Genomic DNA, 21,566 nt, shown 5'->3' with positions numbered 1-21,566 from the left:
GTCTGCCCCCCCGCCCCCCCAGGACGGGACTTACCTTGGGCGAATCCTCCTGGCGGCGGCAGCTCCAGCAGCAGTTCAGTGGCAGTGTGGCAGCGGTGCGGTGGCGGCAGCTGCGGCGGCCGGTCTTCCGACTGGCTGCCGCCGCCGCCATTTCCAGTAAAAAAAAAAAAAACACGCGATAGGCTACGTAAAGATTTACGTAGCCTATCACGGCTAGATTTTTAAAAAATACCGTGATAGGCTACGTAAATGTTTACGTAGCCTATCACGGCTGAGTAAAAAAAAACCCGTGCGTACGCAAATGGCGGCGCCCATGGGCGCCACCATTTGCGTTCCTTATTTTGGCACGTCTAGTCTACGTAAACATTTACATAGACTACGGCAAAAATAAGGGGAACGCAAATAGCGCAAATTCCCCCCCACCGCGAATCAAATTTCATTACAGGTAAGTGACTTTCATACATCCCTATCACTTGGTGATAGTTAGAGGAGGAAGAGAAGCTGTGGAGAATGAGCTAAAAGGACACCAAAGGGAGAAGAGAGAGAAATCTTACATCATGTGTTTTTGACCTCAAACTTCAAGAAATAGTAAAGTTGTTCCAGTCGCAAGGGAAATGGGCAAACATATTTTTATCCAATCATTCTCAGACTACTAGCCCCCATGGCAGCATGGGATTTGCACTAGTGAATAGAGAAGGGGGGATGGAAACTGAAACATAGGTCAATCATTGCACATGGCAAAAATGAAAACAAAAACAGGTGAGTCGTTCCGGCTCAGAATTACTGTTTGCATGAGAGAGAAGTTATTGGTTATGGATGTGTGCAAACACAGAAATTTGAGGCACTGAGGGTTTTTTTAACAGTGGAACAAAATGTCAGATCTGAGTTTATTTAGCACATGCCCAGGGACTCAGGTGGGTTCCCGAAAGGTTGCAGAATCCGCATTGTGTAACTGCTGACCTACTGAATGGATTTGAAAAGCTGTGCATTATAATTTAAAGGAAAAGATGTAAAGTCAAGCATTATTTCTGTGATAAAAATGTTTTAAAAAGAACAAATGTATTTATGCTGCATTGAGATATGTGTATTAGGTAACTTGTTTGAAAAATGTCATGTAAATACTCAGCTGTGACAGCAACTGGATCTGTGCTTGTGTCTCCATTGCAAGTTTCCCGTATGCAAATAAATGCTGTTTGTTCCTAAAATAAATATCACAAATAGTCACTGTGAGCTTCTATAACAACCAGCCCATCTGATGAAGGAGACCAGTGACTCCTGTTGGGATCAGAAGAGCGTGTCACATCTAATCTTTGAGATTCGTGGTTACTGTAATAGAATAATGGAGTGGGTGTGTTGTTTCTCATGCCTGAATACTGTTCACCTCAGATTCGTTCAGTTAACTAAGCACTTCCTCTAACCTAGTTTTCTTTAGATCCCCATCCAGGTAAAGGTAAGGCAAGGAATGTCCTCTTTGGCTTGGAGCCAGCTCAACAACACAACCATCTAAAGGCAGGCATGCTTTTTTCCCTCATGAATAATGAGGTAGTATTTAAACAATTGATACTACAGAGCAGAGTTTTTTCAGCTCTTCTGCTGATTAAGATTGTTTATCAAGCCCTTTGCTAGGCCGATGTGTCACCCTTGGAGAGGAAAACAAACTTGGGCAGCACCCAGCAACCAGGACTGCAACTGGACTTCCAGGAACAGGCTGCTTGAGAAACAGTTCCCAGTATCGGTTCCATTTGCAAGGCCTGTGCAGAATTTAGGGGACAAGGTGGCAGTTTGTGCCTGACCATCATACTTTTTCCTGGTCTGCCAAGCAACATTGGTACATAGTGGTGTTGGGTTAGGGGTTCATGCTAGCAGGCGGCCATTGTGGTGCCATCTTGAAAGCATGTAGCCATTGATGGTTTGGTCCATCAGGCATTTTCTCGGTATAATGTTATGCTGCTATATTGTTATTTTATGGAATTGTAAATGGTTACAAGCTGCCTTGAGTTCTTGTCTAAGAAGGAAGGTGGGTTATAAATTTAAAACTAACTGTGTAGTAGATGGAAGAAGGGAGAATTCCAGAAAATTCAGTGTAAAGGACTGGACAGCAGACTTCCACACCTCCCTGCTCCCAGTTCCTGGGCATTTGCTGAGAGTTCTTGTGCTTTGCTTCATCAGCATAAACAAACGTCATCTCATATGTTTCTCTCATGGCTTATTTCTCCTTTCCTCCCCCCCGTCCCCTTCAGGTTATCATCAGAAATGTTCATAACTGTGCTTCATGGAGGTAAGTGACCATCTTGCCTTGGCCCTTTGTTGTTTTATAACATATCTATGAAGTACCAGATTAGCCAGCAAAGGGATATCCAGTAATTATCCTTTCTGCCATGTCCCCACTGCACAAGCCATGAGCATGTAGTAAGGAGATGCAGCACAAGAAGATTTGAAGTGATCAGTTCACGTTCTCTGTTTCTAACCTTGATTGCTAAAGTCAAGAGGCAAGGACTTCTTCCGTTGTGTGCTCCATAGGATGGCCTTGGGCATGTTACTATTTGCCAGGTTTTGCTTCCCATTTGTGTAAAGGGAATAATAGTGGCTTCCCTCAGAGGGATTCATTCACAGGGTCGAGATTATGTTGTAATGGGACTTCACATTACCACGTACAGAGGCTCCTACCATGAGGCAAGGTAAAAGAAATGCCTCAGATAGTAGATTTTGGGCCTCATTCGAAGTGGCCAAGTGGGCAGCATACAAATCTGACCTACGAAGCACAATTTAGCAAGACATTCAAGACACAATTACATTCTTGTGCAGCTTCCATTCATTTCAACGGAGCTTGTACGGGACAGCTTTCTGGTGGATTACACCCCATACTACTTAGTGGGTGTGTTTCAGTGGGCAGGGGAAGAGGCCAACTGAATTTGCCACCTGAGGCAGCAAAATGTCTTGGGCCGGCCCTGACCACACATTGCACCAATGCATGGAAAACACAAGTTTGCCAACATACAGATGCTCATGATTAGATGGCATAAGAAGAGCCTTGCTAGATCAGAGCAAGGGCCCATGTAGTCCAGCGTTCTGTTCATCCAGTGACCCAAGATTATACTGTAAGCTTGCTTTACCAGGGTAGTCATGGGGGTTGTGGTTGTTGTTGTTGCTGTTGCTAGGACTGTTACATTTATATCCCACCTTTTTTCATCTTGCAAGGAACTCATGGCAGCTTACATGGTCCTTCTCTTCCTCTCCATTTTATCCTCAAAACAACCCTGTGAGGTATGTTAGCCTGAGAGTCAGTGGGGCTGTTCACACAATATGCGAGCCCACACTCAATGGTTGAGTGTGGGTTGTTTTGAACCGTGGGTTATTTGTTGAAATGTAAGTAAGCATGTTGTCAGAATGCAGCATGTTTTCTGCGAGGTGGATTACCATGTTGTCTGAACGCAGCGTGGTTTCCACAAGGTGGCTTGTTAACCATGCAGTATGGCTAGTTAACTACACTGCACAACCCAGCAACAAACCATGGGTTCTCAAGGTGGCTTGTTTGAGAAAAATCAGCCACACTACATGGTTAACAAGCTACCCTGGCTGCATTCAGACAACATGCTAACCCACAGTTCAACAAACAACCCAGGGTTTAAAACAACCCACTGAGAGCGGGTTGGTGTGTTGGGTGAACAGCTCCAGTGACTGACTCAAAGTCATCCAGTGAGCTTCATGGCCAAGTGGGGATTAGAACCCAGATCTCCCAAGTCCCAGTTCAACACTCTAACTGGTACTGTGTGATGTGCACCTGACTGGGCTTTTATCTGGCCTACGTTGGGCAAGACCCCATGAAGGAAACTGCATGTCTCCATCGTTTGAAGCATTTAGCTTCACTCACAGGGTGATCTCATGCAGGAGTCATTCATGGCTGGGTTCCATGCTGGCACAGCAAAGGAGAAACTCAAAATGGAGCATTCACCTAGCGTGAATTCCAGTGAATTCCAACCTCTTTCCCTGCACACCTTGTTGTGGCTTACTGGCATCGTGGTTATCATGCAATATCAATTGCTATCATAAATCGCAAATACTGCTGTTAATTTTTATAACCCATCTCCTCAGTTCCTGCATTGTGGTGCACAGAATGGTGCTGTGGCATATTGTTTATGAGCTAGAAAGTCAGCTGAGCCAAGAAGTCAATGGGAAGGCCTAGGCTGCTATCTCTCAGTCTTGACCCGTTATCTATAATACAGGGATAATAATACTTGATGTACCTTACAGGAGCGGTGCAACCAGTTGTGGGGGCAGGGCACAGCTAGCTGCTAACAAAGGGGAAGGGCCAACACATAACTGGCAGTGCCTCAGGAGCAGCCAGGCCAAAGAGAGTGGTGCACTACTGGGGGGCCACTCCTCCTGGAGGAGCACCTTGCGCCGGAAACCTATGCCATGCTCACCAACCCAGGAGGATGGGAGCACAGCCAGAGGCAAGTCGCTGGCTGAAGGCAGGAACCACAGGCACAAAAGCTCGTAGAAAACAAACTGTTCTATGTTAAGGGAGGATTAACAACCAGGGGGAGGAAAGGAGAGCTGGAGACAGGTGTCAGGGTGAGAAGGGGAACAAGGAATATACAGAGAGAGAGAGAGAAGGGGCAGAGGGTGGGAAGGGGCTCTCTTGAGATGATGGGCCTTCCATGCATGGTACAACCAGAATAGCCAGCTGCACCATCTCTGCCACCTGCAGGTAGTTGGCCGCCCCCTGGTGCTCTGGGCACATGGCTGCACTGCCCTCTGGCATGGCCAGACTTCCCGCCTGATCCAGGGCCCCCTGAATGCATGGCAGCTGTTAGCACAGCTCCCCATGTGGCCCTCAGTATCACACAGGTGCCACTGCCCCTCTGTCTGTCAGCCCAGGGTGTCATGTAGAAGCCCCCCCACACACACACACACACACACACACCTGCCAAAGCACCACCTAGAACCTCAGCTGGCTGGAGAGAATTTGACCCTGTCCTGTCCAGCCAGCATCCAGCCACTGGTGGTGACCAGTGGAAGCAAGGAAGGCAAGAGGCCATCAGGGCCAGCATGGACCATCCCTTCCCTGTTTCCCTGCCACAGCCATATCATGAGATGGGGGGGGCATCGATGGGAGAATGGAGTCAGAAGGACCAGTCAAAGCCAAGCAAACCAGGTTGCCAGGGCTGTCCATACTCTCAGCATGGAGAATGCCTCTCCTTCTGGCCACTGTGCCCCAGAGGAAGGAAGGAAGGAAGGAAGGAAGGAAGGAAGGAAGGAAGGAAGGAAGGAAGGAAGGGGGCCATCACCCATTCAAGCTGATCTGCACCAGGGAGCAGCAGAAAGGTGCTGCCCATCTTCAAGGGCAGCCCCACCTGTAATGCATTACATTAGTCTCACCTAGAAGTGACCAGAGTACAAATAACACCTGTTTTATTTGGATTTATTAAATACATTTTAAACTGATTGTTTTAATTCTTATTATTAGCTGCCTTGGCAGATGTTTTAGTGACAGATGGGACATAAATGTTTTAAATAAAAAGAAAATGAAATCTAATATCCATTTTGCCTCTTCCCTTCATAGAAAACAAGGCAGACATTTTTAACACTCACTGTAAAGTCCAGCTTCTCCTAGATGGCATCAGACAGCACTGTGGCTGTGAAGATGAAGGTATGGTGGCTAAAAAAAAAAAAAAAAGTGCACCTCTGTGTATTTTTGTAACAGTAGTTTATTAAGATCTTCCATCATCTGTAACAATAGTACTAAATAATAATCGAAAGGAAGAACAACTGTAAGTAAAACTAGAACAAAAGATTAAAGCATAGATAGATGATAGATGATAGAGAGATAGAGAGATAGAGATATGGGGGGTGTATGTGTATGATGTATATGTGTACACAGAGAGAGAGAGAGAGAGAGAGAGAGAGAGAGAGAGAGAGATTATCCCTTTGGGTGGTACACAACTATCAGAAAGAAAAGAGGCTTCTAATAATTCAGTGTTGTCTGTGTTGTTACAGTCTTGGGCCTCTGCTGAATTATTGAAACTCTGATCTTCTGTTTTCAGTCAAATAAATAGGAAGCTAAGGAGAAAGACAGAAGATGATAAAAGGGACACAAGTGCTGGGAAGGAGGAGTACACTGTTGTTTTTACTGTGTCACCTGGGCGAGGACTCAGAGCACCAGGTCACCGCAGCTGCTGATTGGGGACAACATTGTTGTAATCCAAACACTCCAGAAAGGTATTCCATATGCTACACATCTAGACTGTGATGCTGACCATACAAACACCTCTTGGAACAAGGAGTGAGGTGGAGAGAGTCACTAGAACTCTAAGGCTGTGAAGTGAATCTTGAAGCAGATGCTTGGAGACATTAACTTGATCATTCAAATAATGTCTCCAATGAAGTTTAGGTGAACTTATACACTTCCATGTTGCATCATGAACAAGAGATCATCAGGGTCTTCTTTGGGTTGCATTTGACAAGTCTCCAAGAGGGAAAGAAGGCAACTGAGCTTGTGCGCGCAATTCCTCCAAGCTAGCAATGGCTACTAGTCTGTGTGGCTATATGGTACCTCCAATATTAGCAGCAGCATGCTTATGTATACCAGTTGCTGGGGAAGATGAGTTGGAGGTTGCTATTGCACTCATGTCCTACTTATGGGTTCGCACAGGTAGCTGGCTGGCCACTGCGTGTGCAGAATGCTGGACTAGAAGGACCCTCGGTCTGATCCAGCAGGGCTCTTTTAAGAAGATTGGCCATATGGAATACCTTTCTGGAGTGTTCTCCAGAGTTGCCCAATGGACATCAGTGAGGCTTTTCATTTTGGGTCATATTGATGTGGTTAAACCAACTGACATATAGTGGGCTGTGCATGGGTTTTTGTTTTTGTTTTTAAATTTAAATAAGTTGCTTAACTTGTTTGGAGGTTTTGAAATTGCCAGCTTCCCTGTTGTCTGCTACTTTCTACCTTCATCATGGTGATCACAAATGCCTAAATCATTCACCTCTTTCCTTGCTCAGACCACATGACATCCATCTTTAAAGCCTTACATTTGGTTACTTTAAAGCCTTACATTTGGTCACTGTCCATTCCCAGATCCTACACAAGCATTTCATCTTTTACCTCCAAAGCCCTTATTTCTCCACTGTCATAGTTTATATTATATTATTTGTATATGTTATATAGTATATATTATTTATCCAGTCTTATATTCACCTGAAGTTCTTCTCCTTCCTCAAATGACGCCATCCTTTCTCCCTTTGCTCCCCCTTATGCCTGGAACTGCCTACTAAAAAACGTCTGTTACTCCCTTCAAATCCCACTTCTAAACCCACCTTGTCCATAAAGAATCTGGCACAACCCCATCATCTTCATACCCTCCCCTAACAAATCTTCTGTGTGTGTGTGTGTGTGTACAAGCACATGAAATAAATATATATTCTCCCCCTGCTTACCCCTGCCCCCATTTCCCTGCCTATCCTCTTGTGTCCTCTCTGTGTTTAATTATAGATTGTCAGCCCCTTGGAGCAAGGACATGTACTCTTGCACTATGTAACATGCCATGTGCATGTAAATGGTTGGTATCTAAATAATAAAGCTGCCAGCTTTTGAATTATGCATTTCAGATGAACTAGAGTTAGCAGACGAGAGTGGCCAGGTAAAGAACTTACTCCAAAACAAGCACCGCTCTGCAGCTGAGCTTCTGGGGGAACGAGAAACCTACGTGCTCCTTGCCGTTGCAAGTAGGTTCCACACTCCAAATCCTTGAACCACCACAAGATGAACAGGTGTATATGTCAGGTTGTGTATACTATGTTCAGTACACTCACACACACAAACACACACACACACACACACACACAGAGAGAGAGAGAGAGAGAGAGAGGGAGAGACATAAATCTAAAATCAAGAAATCCCAAATTCAGTTCTCAGAACAATTTATGCAATTTGGATTTCATGGTATACATCATGTATACTGATATGGACACAAATACACAGTTTTGCTTGTAAGCAAGGTCAATACTTTTACACTGGGCCCTGAGGCTACCTAAGACATTGCATAGAGATGTGAGGGTGTCCTTGATAGCCTTCGGTTTACCATCCTACTCCTGGGGAGAAAGAGATGAATATTTACATAACTGGATAGCAGAGTACAGTTTTAGATTTAGCGTAACATACATATCCCCTTCATGGATCACTGCCTTGTTGTGGCGAAGGGGCTTGCGTAACTCAGTGAAGCCATAAGCTATGCTGTGCAGGGCCACCCAAGACGGACAGGTCATGGCAGAGAGTTCTGACAAAATGTGGTCCACTGGAGAAGGAAATGGCAACCCACTCCAGTATTCTTGCCAAGAAAACCCCATGGAACGTATCACAAGGCTAAAAGAGATGACGCTGGAAGATGAGACCCTCAGGTCGGAAGGTGTCCAATATGCTACTGGGGAAGAGCAGAAGGTATTTCCAAGTAGCGCCAGAAAGAGTGAAGCGGCTGGGCCAAAGCCGAAAGGACACTCAGCTGTGGATGTGTCTGGTGGTGAAAAGAAAATCCGATGCTGTAAAGACCAATATTGTTTAGGAACCTGGAATGTCAGATCAATGAATCAAGGTAAGCTGGAGGTGGTCAAACATGAGATGGCAAGATTGAACATTGATGTCTTGGGAATCAGCGAATTAAAATGGACAAGCATGGGCAAATTTAATTCAGGTGACCATCATATCTACTACTGTGGGCAAGAATCCCTTAGAAGAAATGGAGTAGCACTCATAGTCAACAAAAGGGTGGGAAAAGCAGTACTGGGGTACAATCTTAAAAATGATAGAATGATCTCAGTACGAATCCAAGGCAAACCATTCAACATCACAGTAATTCAAGTCTATGCCCCAACCACTGATGCCGAAGAAGCTGAGGTTGATCGGTTCTATGAAGACCTACAATACCTTCTAGAACTAACACCAAAAAAAGATGTCCTCTTCATCATAGGGGATTGGAATGCTAAAGTAGGAAGTCAAGAAATCACCGGGATAACAGGCAAGCATGGCCTTGGTGTACAAAATGAAGCAGGACAAAAGCTAATAGAGTTTTGCCAAGAGAACATGCTGATCATAGCAAACACTCTTTTCCAACAGCACAAGAGGCGACTCTACACATGGACATCACCAGATGGTAAATATCGAAATCAGATTGATTATGTCCTTTGCAGCCAAAGATGGAGAAGCTCCATACAGTCAGTCAAAACAAGACCTGGAGCTGACTGTGGCTCAGATCATGAGCTGCTTCTTGCAAAATTTAGGCTTAAATTGAAGAACGTCGGGAAAACCACTAAACCATTCAGGTATGACCTAAATCATATCCCTGATGAATATACAGTGGAGGTGAGGAATAGATTTCAGGGATTAGACCTGATAGACTGATAGACCTGATAGACCTGAGTGCCTGAGGAACTATGGACGGAGGTCCATAACATTGTTCAGGAGGCAGCAACGAAATCCATCCCAAAGAAAAAGAAATGCAAGAAAGCAAAGTGGCTGTCTGATGAGGCTTTACAAGTAGCTCATGAAAGAAGGGAAGCGAAAAGCAAGGGAGAAAGGGGAAGATATACCCAACTGAATGCAGAGTTCCAGAGAATAGCAAGGAGAGACAAGAAGGCCTTCTTAAATGAACAATGCAAAGAAATCGAGGAAAACAACAGAATGGGAAAGACTAGAGATCTCTTCAAGAAAATTGGAGATCTCAAGGGAATGTTTTGTGCAAAGACGGGCATGATAAAGGACAAAGAAGGCAGGGACCTAACAGAAGCAGATGAGATTAAGAAGAGGTGGCAAGAATACACAGAAGAACTATACAGGAAAGATCTGAATGTCCCTGATAGCCATGATAGTGCGGTCACTGAACTTGAGCCGGACATCCTCAAGAGTGAAGTCAAGTGGGCCTTAGGAAGCATTAGTAACAACAAAGCTAGCGGAGATGACAGTATTCCAGCCGAGCTATTTAAAATCCTAAAAGATGATGCTGTTAAAGTGCTGCATTCAATATGCCAACAAATCTGGAACACTCAACAGTGGCCACAAGACTGGAAAAGGTCAGTTTACATTCCAATTCCAAAGAAGGGCAACGCCAAAGAGTGTTCAAACTACCGCACAATTGCGCTCATTTCACATGCCAGCAAGGTGATGCTCAAAATCCTACAAGCTAGGCTTCAGCAGTATGCGAACCGAGAACTACCGGAAGTACAAGCTGGGTTTAGAAGAGGCAGAGGAACTAGAGATCAAATTGCCAACATTCGCTGGATCATGGAGAAAGCAAGAGAATTCCAGAAAAACGTCTATTTCTGCTTCATTGACTACGCTAAAGCCTTTGATTGTGTGGATCACAACAAACTGTGGCAAATTCTTAAAGTGATGGGAGTACCAGACCAGCTTACCTGTCTCCTGAGAAACCTGTACGAGGGTCAAGAAGCAACAGTAAGAACCAGACATGGAACAACCGATTGGTTCAAAATTGGGAAAGGAGTACGACAAGGCTGCATATTGTCACCCTGCTTATTTAACTTATATGCAGAGTACATCATGAGAAATGCCGGGTTGGATGAATCAGAGGTCAGAATTAAGATTGCTGGGAGAATTATCAACAACCTCCGATATGCAGACGATACCACCCTAATGGCAGAAAGCGAAGAGGATCTCAAGAGCCTCTTGTTGAGGGTGAAAGAGGAGAGTGCAAAAGCTGGTTTGAAACTCAACATTAAAAAAACGAAGATCATGGCATCTGGCCCCATCACTTCCTGGCATATAGAAGGGGAAGAAATGGAAGCAGTGACAGATTTTACTTTCTTGGGCTCCAAGATCACCGCAGACGGTGACTGTAGCCATGAAATTAAAAGACGCTTGCTCCTTGGGAGGAAAGCTATGGCCAACCTAGACAGCATAGTAAGAAGCAGAGACATCACCTTGCCGACAAAGGTCCGTCTAATCAAAGCTATGGTTTTCCCAGTAGTAACGTATGGCTGTGAGAGCTGGACTATAAGGAAGGCTGAGCGCCGAAGAATTGATGCTTTCAAATTGTGGTGCTGGAGAAGACTCTTACGAGTGCCCTGGACTGCAAGGAGGTCAAATCAGTCAATCCTAAAGGAAATCAACCCTGAGTGCTCATTGGAAGGACAGATAATGAAGCTGAAGCTCCAATATTTTGGCCACCTAATGCGAAGAGAAAACTCCCTGGAAAAGACCCTAATGCTGGGAAAGACTGAAGGCAAAAGGAGAAGGGGACGGCAGAGGATGAGATGGCTAGATAGCATCACGGATGCAATGAATATGAACTTGAGCACGCTCCGGGAGAGAGCGCAGGACAGGAAGGCCTGGCATGCTATGGTCCATGGGGTCACGAAGAGTCGGACACGACTGAACGACTGAACAACAACAACAACATACATACAGCTGATCCTGTGCATGCTGCTTGGAAGTAAAACCCCACTGAAATTAAGGGGACTTGCTTCCAAGTGAATGTGCCTAGGACTGCAGTCCTAGTCTCTCTTCTGGTGGCAACTGTCCAATGTCTCATGCTGAAGCCTTTCACAGCCCTTCTAAGGGCTACTGTAGACAGAACAGAAATGACACCGTTAGCTCTTGCATGATTTAAAGCAATAATAAGTATCAGCTGTGGTGGAGGAGGACACTGGATCTCAACTGTGGCATGGGGGGAAGGGGGCTTTAACCCTTTGCCCCTGCCATTTAACCAGGGAAAAATGCTTCCATCGATGTGTTTAATGTCATGTCTAATTTGGGCCTAAGAAACAGTGGGGCAATCTGACTGGAATGTTCCCCTCCTAACTGCAGAGAGGTCCTGAAATTATGTCAGTCAGGAGGCTTTCACTTTCACCAGACTAGCCCAGTCTCAGACAGGGCTTTTCAGGAGTGCCAGTAAAGGGCTTCCAAATTAACCATCCTTCCCCAACCCACCCAAAGATGGTCAAGGGCCTCTTTCCCTCTGGATGATCTTAGTGAGGTGGGGGTTGGGGGGTGAGGGGACACTGCTTTGAGTGGGAGAGAACCAACCAACAGTTGTACTGTTATTTCATGGTTTTAAGCTTTCATATTTTATATTGTTTTATGCTGCGCTTTGTGGTTTTGGTTTTGGTGAACTGCCCAGAGAGCTTCAGCTATTGGGCAGTAAAGAAATGAAATGAATGAACGAACGAACGAACGAACGAACGAATGAACGAATGAATGAGGCACCCTACCCTTTGGTCAAGGGCAGTTGGCATGTGTTGTAGCACCTGAGAGACCTCTGTCTTGTCCAACTCCCCCCACCACACATGCACACACAGCAGCAGGACAATGGATTGAGGCTGCCTTTCCTCCGATGGCAGTTAGGGCTGTGATGAGAGGAAATTCTCCAGCAGTTACAGGCCTGGCTAAGGTGAGCAACAGCATTGCCTCAGAACACTAAGCTGCAGGCTCTCGTATAACACAAACAGGATTCCTCATTTCATAGCAATCCTGAGATATATTTTGATAGTTTTCCTTCAAAAACAGGTATTCCATGGGCTAGATGGGCAAAGCACAGGAACATGATGGTCATGGTGCCAAGGCTCAAGCAGATGTCATGGACACTGGCCAGTATCCTAGTCCAGCAGGACATCAATCCAATCCTGATGCAGCGGGGGGAGGGGGGGAGGAATTCAGCACTATCATACTATGTATTGCCTTTTCATATGCATATCCCAAACCTCTTTGTAAAAAAGGAAAAGGGAATTGTAGACGGACAAACAAATCTCAAATCCCAATCTTCAGTGAATAAGAGGTGCCACCTAGATATAGGTCAGCCTTCCCCAACCAGATGCTCTCCAGATCCCATCATCCCCAGTCAGGCTGATATAGGCCTTCATATGCTCTTTTTGCTCCGGGCATCATTTTGGGGGAATGTAGGAAACCAGATGTGTGAAGCAATGTGCATATAGTACCCACAAGTCAGAAGCTATTCAGAAGATTTTTTTGTTTACCTTCTAGCTGACAATCACCTTGAAAAATATTATCCAGTTAAGGAGAAAGCCCTGGCTGGGTCAGCTCTCACATTTTATTCTTATCACTCTAAACAGGGTACACCATCCTTACCTTCCCACTAATTGCTTCTCTCCTTTGCCCCTTATAGGTGGTGAAAGGCCTTCAGAGATAGAATTCACACCTCTGCTGAAAGATGACAATATCATTAACACTAAATTCTTAGGTGGGTAAATTTATTTCCATTTAACTATGGCCTTTTCAAACTAAGAATTTATTCTATTTATTTAAATATTTCTTGGTTGCAGTTCAGGGCTGGAGCTCTCCCAAGGTGATGTACAACAATAGAACTCACATAATAAAAATGGATACAGGAATAAAAACAGTAAAAACAGCACAACAATACAACTCACATAATAAAAACGGATACGGGAATAAAAACATTAAAAGAAAATGAAAGATCAGGACAAAAAAGCAAATCTTACACACAAATAACTATAATAAAGTGACAACGTTTATCCAATACTATAAAAAAATTATAAAACACAATTTTTGCTGTGCAATTTTAAGCTACAAGTAAGAAGTAGTACTACAGTCCATAAAACTATAAAATATTTATAGGAAATTAAAAAGCAAAACTAAAATTGTGCAAATTGTGATCTTTCATTTTCCTTTTTTATTGGTTAGGAAATTATCCTCTTTGTTTAACCTTAAATGATAAAAAATAGTAAAAAGAGCACAACAATGAAACTCACATAATAAAAAGCAACATGGTGATAAAAACAGTAAAAAAACCTCTTTTTTTAACTGAATTGTCCGGGAAATGAGACAAGGAAGAGAGCTGCGTCTACTTTGCATATTTCACACAAACTGGGTTGTTAAAAACTGCTAACGATCAGGAATCCCTATGAAGACCACAATATCCTTCTCAGATCCAGTGGTAGCACAGTTAGACACTCTGTATTTTATTCAGACCTATGGTGAGAAATTGCTCTCAGTCAAGATCTCCTTGTGTAGACCATTAACATGTTTTCTGTTCCGATAGTGGGAAAACATGATGGTGGCTTTTTGCCAGAAGAATGTCCAAATGTGCTATTTCTCAGGACCACCATGAACGTATAGAGATAGACAACTGGACAAAGTGTGTGCGCGCTGCCACTGAAATACACGAAGACCTACTCTGAAAAGTGGTTTGTCTCTTTGGCACTGGGAATTGCATTTGTGAAAAGGGCAAGCAAAGATCCAGCTATACATGCGGAATCTGCATGCGTATAGGCCTTTTTAGAGCTTCACCTTAAGTAGCAATCCAGAGAGAGTGAAGCGCTCTTACATCCCATTTATTATGGAACATTGTGGTTAGACTGTCACTATTATAACAACTGAAGAGTGGCCAAAACCTTCAATTGATGCAAAATGCGCCAAGTCCAGCAGCTAGGCTGTGAACTATATCAGTCAGTGCACTATATATCAGTTGCCAGTTGTTTTCTGAGCTCAGACTTAACTGTTAAAGCATCAAATGGCTTAGTGACTGCCTATCAGAGGGACTGCCTGTCTTAGTATGAAACCTGCCCAGTCATTAAGCAGGAGAGGCCCTTTGCAGCATACCCCTGCTTGAAGAGGCCTCATTGTTAGGCACATGTACAATGGTTTTCTCCTGCATACTATCTATCTATCTATCTATCTATCTATCTATCTATTTACTGCTCCACGTCTAGACAGAATGAAAGATACAAAGAATAAAACACCATAATAACAATTTTGTTTTTCAAACAGAGAACCGATAAAACCCATGACTGGGCAGTCAAGGAAGACTTCTTGAAATAAAGATGTTTTCGGAGGTGCCAGAAACAATACAATGTGGGTGCCTACCTGACCTCCAGAGGCAGGGAGTTCTATAGAAAGGGGGCCACCACACTACAGGTTCTTCTCCAGGAGGACTCCAATCGGGCCATAGTTCCATGTGGAACCATCAGGAGCGAGCATGCCATCTGATGATCTCAGTGACTAGGCAGGTTGATAAGGGAGAAGGCACTGTCTCAGGTATCCTGGTCCCAAGTAGTTTAGGGCTTTATTGTGGAATGTTCCCAAATTGTGGAATACTCTCTCTTCAAAGCTAAGATTAGTCTCCACATTCTCAGCTTTTTGGACAGGAGTTAAGACATATCTCTTTAATTACACTAGTTCAAAGATGAATAGTTGTTTTCATGTTTAAATATGATTTTATTGCTTTTAATGTATTTTTTTAATTTGAATTGCTGTACACCCCCTAGGTGACACTTCTGGAAAGGAAGTATATAAATATGATTGATAGATAGATGATAGATAGATAGATAGATAGATAGATAGATAGATAGATAGATAGATGATAGATAGAACATATGTGAGTATAACTTTGCCAACTGCACCTTTTATGTTTTTATTCTAAGTCTGTTCAGCCCTCAAGCTTTTTGATGCTTTACCCCCTTGAGTGACACATATAAGCACAGCATAAATATATAACAAAGCATTGATGGGCAGCCCTAGTTCTTAATGTTTATGGAGATTTGACTACTGTATAAACAAATAACATGAAACCAGGAAATATGCAAGTGGCCTTGGCCTCTCCATTCAGAAATGTGTTCTGTTTCCACCTATGCCTGTGTTGGCATTACGGATTTCCCTTTCGATTTGCATAATAGGCAAAAAGTTTGTTTCTCTAACCAGTTACTTTTTTGACGTGATCATTCAAAAATTTATGGTATACAAACTACAGGAAAGCCTTTTATCCCCAAGAGGGATGTTTTATCATAGCCTAGCATTTATTCTCAAATAAACATTTGTTAGATCAATGCCCAAAGAGAACGAACTCTCTCTCTCTCTCTCTCTCTCACACACACACACACACACACTAGGGCTGAGTCAAAATGAGGAGAGTTAGACCAACAAGAGTGCTTCTTTTGCTCTCAGTGATGTCAGCACCTGGCAATGGACACCACTGATGTCTGCCCTGGGGATTCTTTGATACACACACACACACACACACACACACACACACACACAATATACAGTCAGGGCCAGAAATATCGGAACAAGGATAACTGTTTTGGCAGTTGGTCTCTGTACACCATGATACTGAAGTTGAAAGGAAACACACCCAGATGGGAGCAAAGTCAGACTTTCAGCTGTAATGCAAGGGGTTTGGCAAAAGTGGGGCACCAACCATTCAGGAAGTACAGCCAGTGGCATCCACACACACCCGTCGTTGGTGGCTCATAAGTAATGGAAAGAATGGCTGACAAGCAGCTGCATGGCCAGCTGTGGCCTGTTTCCTGGGCACCCCATGACCCCAAGCAGATAAAAGGCCTGGAGGTGGTTCTGAGTGTTACATTTGCATTTGGTAGCTGTTCACTGGAACTCCCGACATGAGGTCCAAAGAGGTGTCCATGCGAGTGAAGGAGGCCATCATTAGGCTGAGGAAACAAAATAAACCCATCAGAGAGATAGCAAAAACAGTGGGAGTGGCCAATACAACAGTTTGGAACGTCCTGAAAAAGAAGGCATTAACTGGCAAGCTCAGCAACAGCAAAAGGCCTGGAAGACCACGGAAGACAACTAAAGTGGATGACCACAGAATTCTGCTCATGGTGAAGAGGAACCCTTTCACGACATCTAGCCAGGTCAAGAACGCTCTTGCGGAGGTAGGCATGTCATTGTCAACATCTACAGTCAAGACACGGCTTTATGAAGGTAAATACAGAGGCTTCACAACAAGGTGCAAACCACTGGTAACACTCAAGAACAGAAAGGCCAGATTAGCCTTTGCCAGCAAACACCTAAAAAAGCCTGCCCAGTTCTGGAATAAGATTCTTTGGACTGATGAAACCAAGATTAACCTGTACCAGAATGATGGGAAGAGAAAAGTATGGAGAAGGAAAGGAACAGCTCATGATCCAAAGCATACCACCTCATCTGTCAAACATGGTGGAGGCAGTGTTATGACATGGGCATGTATGGCTGCCAATGGAACCGGGTCACTGGTGTTTATTGATGACCTGACTGTTGCTAAAAGCAGCAGGACGAATTCTGAAGTGTATAGGGCTATACTTTCTGCTCAGATTCAGCCAAATGCTGCCAAACTGATAGGATGCCGCTTCATATTGCAGATGGAGAATGACCCAAAACATACAGCAAAAGCTACCCAAGAGTTTCTGAAGGCAAAGAAGTGGGATGTTCTTCAATGGCCAAGTCAGTCACCTGATCTCCACCCAATAGAGCATGCTTTTCACTTACTGAAGACAAGACTGAAAGCAGAAAGACCCACAAACAAGTAGCAGCTGAAGGCAGCTGCAGTAAAGGCCTGGCAAAGCATCTCGAGGGAGGAAACTCAGCATTTGGTCATGTCCATGGGTCCCAGACTTCAGGCAGTGCCCTCAAAATTCTAAATGTGAACACCAACCCAAAAAGGTTGGGGGACTCCTGCAATAAATGCTGCAACACCTGTGAATGACTTCTTCAGCAGATAAGTCACAGGCCTTCCACTATACTACCTTTGCAATGGCCCAAACTTGCTAACTCATTTAATTTGCCACAAAGCATGCATAGACAGGAAGGAGTAGCAGCTCCAGGGATTTTTGCAGAACAAAAGTGCTACTTCTCCATTGGTGTGGGAGAGTATCCAGAGAGGCTAATCTTCCTGGAACTTATAATCATCACATTCCCAGATATCTTCTTACTACAACTGCCTGCCCATTAGCAGGGGGCAGGGGGTGGAATAAAAATTGTCCTGGAAACTGTGTTTTGTTAGATCAACTTTCCCCAGCCTAGTGCCCTCCATAGCTGATGGGAGGATTCTGGGATTGCAGTCCAACACATCTGGAGGAAACCAGGTTGGGGAAGGCTGCCTTGGATATTTACCAATCTTGCATTTAGTTTGCTAATTAAACTAGAGTTGTATGCAAAAGCCCTCTCCAAATTCCCCAGCCTATTTGTGGGCAGAGAAAGGGGGGCGGCAATTTCACTGAATTTCTCCTAAGGGAGGAGAAATTCTCCAGCACTTTCTCACAGGTAGGGCTGATGATTGGCAGGGATTGTAGCACAGGTTCTGTCATTTTTTCTAAGGGTTTTTGATGTACTGCACTGCTTCTGTAGGTGGCAACAGCATCAACTGTGTTGAGGCTTCCACTTTTTTGAGGCAGAATTTCTAATTTCTTTTGGTGGTATTTTTGAGCTTGCCTAATCACTGCGAGGTGGCTGAGGGTGTCATGTGTGTTTTCTCTCTCTATTACACATCTTTCCATTGCTCTGCAGCCTTCCAGGCCACCTGCACTTCCTGAACTGAAAATGCCCCATGGGAGGAATTGCCTCATGACGTCTTCCTCACTATGGCTTTAACTGAAATGCAGGAAGCCGAAGAGGCCTACAGGCTACCACAGAGATTATTGTACAATAACAGACAGGACACTCATGTACACTCCTCAGCCACCACACAAGTAAAGTAAACACAAGAGCCACAAGCCCAACCCATGAGAATTTCTCCAAACTTTCTCCTCCTTTGAATTTCTTTTCAAAAGCCATTTCTTTTCTATCAAATTGAATGAGAATGGTCAAAAAATGTGGGAGAAATTTTCGGCACAGCACTAAATTATACTGTGAAACCAATGATGTCTGGTAATTCTTTCGGTGAGGTGATTGTGCATTTCTTCTGCCTGAAGCAAAACTAGGGAATTGGCAAGATCGCAAGGTCCCCTCTCCCAGGATGAAATACAGAAGGACCCACAAAAAATCAACCTTGGATATTACAGTTGCTGAAGGTGAGCTTGTAATTATGAAAGACAAACCTTAAGACAAGATACATTTTGTGAGTCTTTCCACAGTAGCACATGTTAGAGAGAGACAGCTGTAACAAAACATTATGTATTCTAAATTGTGTACTTGCTTATCTTTTCTTTTTGAGCCAGGTGAGATTAACATGCATCTTTAGAGGGATGCATATTCTAAAACTTATCCATAATCAACTCAGTGGACTTATTGGAGCGCAACTACAGTATATTAATTTCAAAGTTCTTTTGTCTTGTTTTTTTGTTTGCTTCTCACCTTTCGAACCAGAAGAATCCCCAAGGCAGCTTATTACATAGAATAATAAAATATTATTACATTAGGGATGCTTCTTCCTCCTTCAACATATGCTCTGGAAGTGGCATATCCCCCCCACCCTAACCAAAAAAACACCCCAGTTCTCATTGCATTGTTGTGACTGTTCCAATCTCCTTTCAACCTACCTATCTCACTTCCCTGACTGCTGGCAGTTGGGTAGTCACTGGTCAGTTGCCTGACAGTATGCTCTCTACTTCCTTCCCTGAGGACTACAAGTCCTTTTTCACTGCTCAAGGGCTGAGTGGAAGGAGCTAGGTGCTCAGGTGAACTGCTGAGTTGATTGATATTATTGAGTTGATTGTATGATTACAACATCAACACCTTTTTCAAAATGATCACAAACAGGTTAAAAAAACATCCATGTTATATTACCTTATAAGCAGATACTTTCAAAGTGGCTGCCATTTAATGGTCATTGGCTGAAAGTGCCTTTTGTCTTGCCTGTGGAGGTCAAGGCAGCTTATCAAAAATAAACTTATGAAACGATAGGCTGGAATAGAAATGTAAGAAATATGTGTAAAAAAAAATCCTCTATTTTCCACCACTTTTTTATTTGTAGCCATGCGCATGGTTGATTGATTATTGTCTCTTTCTGCTGCAGGGTTACAGAATCATTCACCCCATGGCAGTAAAGCACGGACACCCATGGCTTCTCCAAAACAAAGCAGGAAATTCTGATTTATCTCTGGGTATCAAGTCATAACCAATGCTAAAGGTTTGGGAAATGTTCTGCTTTGTGCAAATGTTGATTAGGGGTACAATTCTATCCGCTCTTGCCTGGGATTAAGCCCCATTGGACACTGGATGCTTCCAGATGGAGGGCTTCCAGCATTGCCAGTTAGAAGGCATGCAGCTATTCAGTCTTTTCTTCCTTAATGGATTTGCTGCAGTAAGAGAAAAGATGGAAGATGTGGTGTGTTACAACTAGAAGACATCATCCTCTGGACCTGTTCTTAAACTATGTGAATGACGCAAGGTGATGGTACCATAAAAGCCTTATCTGGAAGCACCCGGTGCTGTACCATTGAGTAAACATATATAAGATTACACTGTAGATGTGTCATCTCAGTCTCAACTTAAAAGATTAATTGACTGTAAAAATGCTGGCATCATTTATGTATTTCCATTTCTCTCTTTGGAAGGAATTTGGTTTCTTATTTCCATTTTTCTTCCAAAGCTTTCAAAGAAGGGAATTAACATATTTACCCATGATGAAAACATAAGTAGTCCACATGCTTGACTGAAGCTGGTTCAAGCTGGGGGTTGGACTCGATGGTCTTATAGGCCCCTTCCAACCCTACTATTCTATTATTCTATGATTCAATAAAACATATTATCTCCTGTGCATCCTCCAAGACTTATTTATGGGACTTGTTTCCAATGTTACCCATCACCGCTAGAAAAAATAATAAAAAGAGAATGTGCTTTTGAACATCTGTGATTCTTTCATGTGCTGTTAGGGAAGCTGCATACATGTTATGCCAGGGGGAGTGAAGATTTGGGAAATCAGATCAGGGTTAGAAAATGTGAAGTGTATCTTGGTGGTGGGGAAAGTGTTCTCAACAAAAGAAAAGTTCTGGATGCTAACAAAACCAGATAGCCTGTTTATGTTGAGGGTCCACAGCTCAAAGATAGAGCAGATGATACACATGTAAAAGGACCCAGGGTCAAGCTCTGGTATCTCCATTTAGAAGGATCAGATAAGGTGATGTGAAAGACTCTTTCTCTGAGAACGTAGAAAGTTGCTGCCAGTCACAGTACAGCAATTCCACCTTTTTTCTTAACAGATTTTTCTTAACAGTAGGAAAAAAAGATGGAAGAAGCTATGGTAAAAAAGCAAAAGGTTATGGGGAATGCTTCTTTTGCTCTCAGTGATGTCAGCACCTGGCAACCTGGCACAGCGCACCACCAATGCCTGCCCTGGGGACTCTTTGTGGGTTTTTCCCCCCCTACCCCAGTGCTCTGAGCTGGGTCTAGCATCCATTTTAATTTCTCACAATGCCCCCAACATTTAATGACCAGCCTTTGATGACATCTGTGAATGAGGCAGTGTGTTGTTGTTGGTGTTCAGTCGTGTCCACTCTTCGTGATCCCATGGTAGGGATGTACGAAAGTCACTTTTTACGAAATTTGATTCACGGTGGGGGGGGAGGCGCTTCGTCCCTCCCCCCGAAATTCTGGCTGGTGGGAGGCGCCCCGTCCCTCCCCCCCAAAATTCTGGCCAGGGAGGAGGCGCCCCGCCCCTCCTGCCGCAAATCCTGGCTGGCCGGGTCTGCAAATGGCGGCAGCCATAGCTGCCACCGTTTGCGTCCCTGCAGTCAGCCGTGATAGGCTACATAAATGTTTACGTAGCCTATCACGGCTGAGTTAAAAAAACAACGCACATATGCAAATGGCAGCGCCCATGGGCGCCGCCATTTGCGTTCCTTATTTTGGCACGTCTAGTCTACGT

General features: G+C 43.9%; 1 protein-coding gene across 1 annotated transcript; it reads left to right on the top strand.

Annotated features, from left to right (window-relative positions):
* Positions 1-2,190: 2,190 nt before the first annotated feature.
* On the top strand, positions 2,191-19,792 carry LOC146340469 (uncharacterized protein CXorf65 homolog). The gene is made up of 6 exons (XM_084807235.1): positions 2,191-2,278; positions 5,567-5,653; positions 7,612-7,728; positions 13,134-13,208; positions 18,673-18,771; positions 19,716-19,792. The coding sequence occupies exons 1-6, from the start codon at positions 2,191-2,193 to the stop codon at positions 19,790-19,792; spliced, it is 543 nt and encodes a 180-aa protein (XP_084663361.1).
* Positions 19,793-21,566: the final 1,774 nt, after the last annotated feature.

This window comes from Heloderma suspectum, chromosome 6 (assembly GCF_057233095.1).
Source record: "Heloderma suspectum isolate Gila_16-S chromosome 6, 16-S_ref, whole genome shotgun sequence".
NCBI lineage: Eukaryota > Metazoa > Chordata > Lepidosauria > Squamata > Helodermatidae > Heloderma > Heloderma suspectum.
Note: the sequence above shows the minus strand (reverse complement) of the source record. Positions and strands in the feature narration are given on the sequence as shown.

Coding starts and splice junctions, on each gene's coding strand:
- LOC146340469 (XM_084807235.1), top strand. CDS start 2,191: ATGTTTCTCTCATGGCTTATTTCTCCTTTCCTCCCCCCCGTCCCCTTC. Junction 7,729..13,133: donor CGTGCTCCTTGCCGTTGCAA/GTAGGTTCCACA, acceptor TGCCCCTTATAG/GTGGTGAAAGGCCTTCAGAG. Junction 13,209..18,672: donor CATTAACACTAAATTCTTAG/GTGGGTAAATTT, acceptor TTCTGCCTGAAG/CAAAACTAGGGAATTGGCAA.